General features: G+C 52.5%; 1 protein-coding gene across 3 annotated transcripts in view; it reads left to right on the forward strand.

The window, feature by feature from the left end:
- The window catches only part of DUSP8 (dual specificity phosphatase 8), a 38,516-nt gene extending 32,240 nt beyond the window's left edge, over positions 1 to 6,276 (forward strand). For all 3 annotated transcript variants that reach the window (XM_090140592.1, XM_090140593.1, XM_031613951.2), the window contains one exon: positions 198 to 6,276. In XM_090140592.1, the coding sequence (XP_089996718.1) occupies positions 198 to 1,275 (1,078 nt within the window). In that variant the 3' untranslated portion in view covers positions 1,276 to 6,276. The remainder of the gene's footprint in view (positions 1 to 197) is intronic.
- Positions 6,277 to 6,533: the final 257 nt, after the last annotated feature.

Consider the following 6,533-nt stretch of genomic DNA (forward strand, 5'->3'; position numbering starts at 1 on the left):
GATGGGAGCAGTAAAATGGTGTGTGGGCAGGCAAAACCCCCAGAATCTGAGCAACCCTAACTTTAGTCAGGGAGGTCCCAGACCTCTTTGTTCAGAGGGTTCTGGATAATGCCTCTTCTCCCAAAGAGGCCAAGAGATTAGAGGGTGACTTACTGAAGGACTAAGCACCAACCAGGGCTGTCTGTGCCTCTTGGCAGGTTTGTTAAGGACCGCCGCCCATCGATCTCACCCAACTTCAACTTCCTGGGCCAGCTCCTGGAGTACGAGAGGAGCCTAAAGCTCCTTAAGGCCCTGAAGGCCCAGGGCGACCGGGGTGAGGGAGAAGCTCCTCAGGACCCAACCGAGACACCCGAGGCTGGCAGGCACCCCACACCGTCTACCTCAGAGAAGGTTGAGGACGTACCGAGAAGCACAACCTCTGCACCCCCACCCAGTGACCCTGAAAGGCAAGGTGGGCCGCCCAAGGTCTTGTCACCCACAGCACTGCAGCAGGGACTCAATGGCTTGCACCTTTCCTCGGAGCGCATCCAGGACACCAACCGCTTGAAACGCTCCTTCTCCCTGGACATCAAATCCGCCTACTCCCCCGGCCTGCGGCAGGACCCCCCAGGCCTTCCCAGCACTGGGGAGGCCCCCAAGCTCTGCAAGTTGGACAGCCCCTCGGCACCCAGCGGCCAGTTCTCCCCAGTGCCCGACAGCCCCGACTGGCCCAGTGGGCCAGACCTCCTGCTGGAAGCCAAGGTGAGGCAGCGACGCAAGCACCGGCACCAAGCCGGCTCACCAGCCCACGGCCTCAGCCTCAACATCGGCTCTGCCCGCAAAAGCCCCGGGGCGGACGACAGCCTCCAGCCAAGGCTCAGCCTGCCTGGCCCACCACAGGCCTCCAATGGCTCCTGGGGGAGCGTCCACCTCGATTCCCCCAGCACCCCCTCCTCTGAGGGAGGATGGTACTTCGGCACGGACTCAGCCAGTAGCGGTGGCGGTGGCACCGGCGGTGGGACGCTGTTCAGCGGCACCAGCCCGTACCCCCCGTTTGGTTGCAATGGGATGACGGGGGGCTGCGAGATCAGACTGAGGGACAAGCAGCGGGCCGAGGCGCGGGATGGGAGGCACAGCTGGCATGAGGAAGCCGGCGCGGAGAAGCAGTTCAAGAGGAGGAGTTGCCAGATGGAGTTCGAGGAGACCATGTCTGAGGGCAGGTCCCGGGAGGAGCTGGGCAAAATAGGCAAACAGTCGAGCTTTTCGGGCAGCATGGAGATCATCGAGGTGTCCTGACACCCATCGTGGGTGGTTAGAGAGAAAGGGGTGGGGGGATATTTAAGATGGGGAGAGATGCAGGGAGGGCGGGTGGGAGTATTTATACCCGCGTGCACATTTTCGGAAGCACGCACATCGAAATGAAAGCAAAGAGGAATGAATCCAGAGTCAGGAAACATCACGGTGAATGCTTAGTGTCCCCCCCTATGCCCACCCTGGTTCTCCCACCCTAGCAGACTCCAGCTCGCGGTGACATCACCCTGGGCTTTTGCACATGGAGCAGTGATGGGAGAGCAGCCCTCAGAGCCCCGTACTTGAATCTGGGGTGTAAAATTTGAAAGGGAAGGGGCAGGAATTACCATTTGGGGTTGGGAGGGTGAGCAAAGCCTATTCCTGGCTGGGGCAGGACGTGGTCCCATGAGGACAGAGCACAGCATCACTCTGTCAAGGTGGGGAAGAGGCAACCCAGCTATCCCTCCCCAGACCCCAGTGCACTAAGCATGTGCCCCCGTGTTTCTCTGGCTGAGTATCCTAAAGATGCTGCACTAGAGCAGCCCTATACATATATAAATATATATTATATATAATATAAAGAAAACACACACACACAAAGGAAAAAAGGTAAATGGTTTTACTGCGATTTTTATTGAGACGTAAATAATATTTCAATTTTTTTTGTTTTGTTTTTAATTTATTGAAGCTGTTTCATTCTGGCAATGATTTGCAGACAATGTGGGGCGGTACTTTCAGCTCTATTTTTACTGTGTATGGTATTTAAATCTGAAATACGAGTTTCTAAGCAATATCTGAGGCCTGTGGCTCCTTCTATAGATCATGTCGACGACAAAGATTTTCCCCCATTCCCTCTGAGTGCAACAAAAAGGGGACAGAAAACTCTTTGGAGCACCTTTTCTAGAAACAAACAAGTGAACAAGGAAGTCATAAAATCTTAAAACACAAACTGAGCCAGAAAACTCCCTTTCTGGAAGCTGCTGCCGCTTCTTCGCTCCCTTGGTCCCTGTTTTCTTCCCCTACCCCATCACAGCCATCATTCCCATCCTGGCCATCATCATCCCCTTCCCTCCCTCGTGCTGCTCTTTCTGGCTGGAGACAGAGAGGAGTAAGTCACTGAGATGGAGGGAAGGACACTGGGCATCCCCAGGGATACGCATGGAAGGAGAAGGCATACAATGCCACAGCAGCATTGGGAGGGAAGATTGGTGGTGGCTGGGATTTCATCTAAGGGGTGTCTTGCCTGTCCCCCCCAGTTCCAAAACTCTTGGGCTGAGTTCTTCTAGGGAAACATGTTTGCAGATCCTCCTTGCCTCCTGGCTGCCCTCACCAGTGGGGAACCAAGACCTTGCAACCCAATGCCCAACTTAAGGCTTACTGAGAAGCTGCTTTCTGGAACTGTAGGCACTGAGCTGCCTCTGCTGCAAAGCACATCTCTCCCTGTGGCTGTCTTTACTTTCCCCCTCATCTTGCGCTAGCTTGCAAAGCTAATACCTCAGGGGTCTCCGTTCGTGCGTGTCTATGTCCTGTGTCATCCTTTGAGCGTTCTCCATTTCTGTATCCACTCCTTTTTTTTTTCTCCCTTAGCTTTGTATCTCTTTTTGTTGTTCATTTCTATCACTAAATCAACTTACACATGACAAAAATAAACGATCTCAGGTTAAACAGTGAATACAGCCCAGAGGCATAAGGAGCTGTGATAGAGTAAGGATTTCCTCTGCCTCCATCTGGGTGCCTGGAGCTGAGACAAGTCTGTCTAGAGGTTCATTGCTGTCTTCAACATGGCTTTATTCTTGCTGCTTTACAATGAGGCCATGCTGGGGAGATCCCACGTGCCCTCACTTGGTTCCCCAAGGTCCCTTGAGAGCACACCACCATTCATCATCGCCTTCAGCAGACTCCTCAAGCCAGCTCAGTCATGCTGAACCTTGGAGAAGGTAGAAAAAGCATTCCTTCTCCTGGCCTTGCAGCTGTAAGCTAACTCTATGGTTTGAGAGGGTGGTGATGCTAGGCTTTGCTTCCTCAGCTTTCAGCCACTTACACCCCATTAGTTATTGCCTGCTCCACCAACCTCATTTAATGACAACCTCATTTACAACCTACTCTTTCTGCCTGTGATTTTTACTGTGCTTTCATTGAAATTTGAGAAATTTTCCCTGCCTGGCCACAAAAGGAAGATGAAATCATTCTCTACCCATCACCTCCATCTCAAAAGCTAGGCAGCTCTTCAAGGGTTGCACTCGCTGTAGGGCCTCCCTGCTGGGCATTAGTTTACAGAAAGAGGGTGACAGGTTGGCATGGTGAGGCAGTAGCAAGCACTCACATAACTCATTCCATTAGCTGGCATGGTGTGTTACACACACACAATAAAAGGAGCTGGAGTATGTCAGGAAGGAAAGGGTGAGTGTTGTAGACAAGACTCTGAATGTCTGCAGAGGCGGATGCGTGGTTTGCATTTTGTCATCTCTCTACCATGCCCTGGAATGCTCCTCAGCCGTGCTCAAGGCTTTAGGCACTATGGGCTCCTCTCTTCTCTGAAATCAGAGCAAAAAGAAACCTTTTAGGATTCGTAGATAGATCATGGCTGCCAAGAGACATTCATCACCCACCTCTGCATCTGCAGTCTTCTTCTGACGTCCTTCATGTTCATCCTTCCCCTTTATGTTGGGTGTGTGTATTAGAAGCCCTCTTGTGCAATGTTTCAAGGCGACATCCAGAAAATACCTTGTATTGCAGCAGCCCTGCCTGAGCTGGGGCTGTCAGTGCTAAACCTGAGCCATGAGGGTCACCAAGAGGCTTGCAATTAATGTCAGTGATTTTTCCAATCTGCCTGATGGACAACTTTGTCCACGAATCAAAGAGTTCTCATGAGGGTGGATGTGTTGGCTTGTAGTCCTCCCCATCATCTTCTGACCAAGATGTTTTATGGGCTCTTGCAACCAGACTACTCAATCCAAGTTTCACTGGGACCCAAATGGTGTCCACCCTCATCTGATGAGGGTGGGTTTCCTTGTAGTGGCAGAAGTGAGAGCAGTGGAGAGAAAAGGTCTCTCCTTCTAAGGGAGGAACCATCAAAGCTGGTTAGGCACTGCAGCTGCCACATGCCCTGTGGTCCATGACACCCCACTGCATCCACACCTGTGTCATCCCTGATGCAGTGCTGGTGGTGTTGGGGCTTTTGACCATATGAAGGATGGACCAAACCACAGCTTTCCTTCTGGCTAGAAGGAACATCACTCCAGCCCCCTGACTGTCTCCAGGCATGAGCCCCTCAGTTGGATCCTTCCCATCCACATTTTGGGGCTGAGCAAACCTGGAGGGAGGGCAGTGATCAGGTTGGCAACACCAAGCCGGAGGCTTGGGTCGGAGCAGGCTCGTCCCCAGCCTCTGTGGCAGCACCCCCAGCCCTGCTGCCTTCCCAGCCCTTGTCTTTGTTTGTTTCTTTGGACATTTGTCCCTGTTTCGTCTGCCCCTTAGGAGACTGTGCCCCACAGAACCCCCTCCCACTGTCCTGTTCCCCCTACCATTCTTAATACTAATGATAATAAGCTATCAGTGTTGTCATTGCAATCTATGAATGATAGATTTAAGTATTTATGATTATTATTATGATTATTATGGTTATGATTATGTACTTTTTTGCTTCTTACTCTTTGTATGTTGCTCCTTGTTTCTCTGTTGTGAATAAACACAAGGCCCCATCACACCTTCTCTCTGCTCCCAAGCCAGAGGAGGCAAACAGCCCTAACAGACCCTTGTCTGAGGGTTTGGAGGGTGGTGCTTTCCAAGGACATAAAGAAACCAAACCTGGGGCAGATCCGTTCTCTTAACTCTTCCCTTTCTTCCAGCAGCTCCTCTCCCCCATACTGCCATCTGTTTGCAAGAGGCAGGAACCCACCAGCACCAGGAATGGAGAATTAAATGGCAAAGCACAAAGCCTAAAGTGTTAGCCACAACAAGCGTTGGCCAGGCACCCTGCTCATGGAGGCAGCTCCCTCCAGATCATGACCCTCTCACTTTCTGCTGGCTGCTCCTTGAGGCTGCAGCTCCACCCAGATGGGCTTGAGTTCTACTGCTGCTTCTCGTTCACAAATCCCCTTCTCACCCCACTCAGCCAAGCCCACCCACTGGTGTTCCATCCCAGAAAGGTGTCATGGCTTCTCCTGGTGTGAGTGTCCTCATGGTGCCAGTGCCTCTGTCTGTTTGAGGCTAATAAAGCAGGATGCCATTAAGCAGACAGAGCTCTGACCTTGTTTTATGTACCCATCACCTAGGCTGTTTATGCAGCCCGGAGGTTTTCAGGTGGCTGTAAGGGGAATATTTTTCTAGGAGGAGACATTAGGGAAAGGGAAGAGGAGCCCCATCTGCACCATGGTTTGAAATACTCTCTGTACTGTGAGCCCCATGAAATCTTGATCTGGGGATTTTAACAATGCCCTTCCCCACGCAGTCCTGACACAATCTGTTCCGTCACTACTTTGCCTCCTCATGGGTTGGGCTCGTTCCCATCACCCTGTGCTGAACTCATTCCCGAGGCTGCTCCAGGACCAGAGCTCAGGTCTCAGCTGCAGAGAGCCCCTGCAGAGCCCGGGGTCCCACTCCGGCATCACCCTTCCTACCTCACCTGTGCTTGGATGGGGTGGGTGCGGGCAGGGCCCCTCGCACTGCAGCTCAGCTCCCACCAGCATCCCCACAGGATCCAGCCCCTCCTCTGAGAGCACAACACATGGATGGGGTCTGCATCCACTGCAGACACTGTGCAGGTCCTGAGCAGGGAAGATGCTCCGGCTGCCGATCCCACCACATTCCCCCTGTTGCTGCGGGTGGGACTGAACACGGCTCGTTTCGCCCGCTCGGACTCAGAGAGACATCCTGCCTCTGCCCCGTCTTTATTTTATTTATTACCAGAGGCTGTAAGCAGCAGTGCTTCTCTATCCCCTCTTTCTTTTCCTTTCTTTTGTATTTTGGAACGATGTGTTGTAATAAATACCCAAATAGGTGTTTTAACAGCTGTTGTTGGCCTTGGTTTGTGGGGGAGCTGCTCTGGGTGGGGCTGGAGGGTCCTGGTTTGGAGAAGGCAACGGGTTTTTGGCTGCATCCAGCAGATCTGATGGAGAGCTGGACACGCAGCCAGACCTACATGTATTTATAGGGCCCTGCGGCTGGAGCACAATTAATTCAAAGCACCAGCTTCCCCTCAGCGAAGAGGAGACATCCACCCTCAGCAGGTACCAGGGCTGCCACACTGCATCCCGCTGTGTTTT

Source organism: Phasianus colchicus, chromosome 5 (genome assembly GCF_987193195.1).
Source record: "Phasianus colchicus chromosome 5, bPhaCol1.hap1.1, whole genome shotgun sequence".
Taxonomy (NCBI): domain Eukaryota; kingdom Metazoa; phylum Chordata; class Aves; order Galliformes; family Phasianidae; genus Phasianus; species Phasianus colchicus.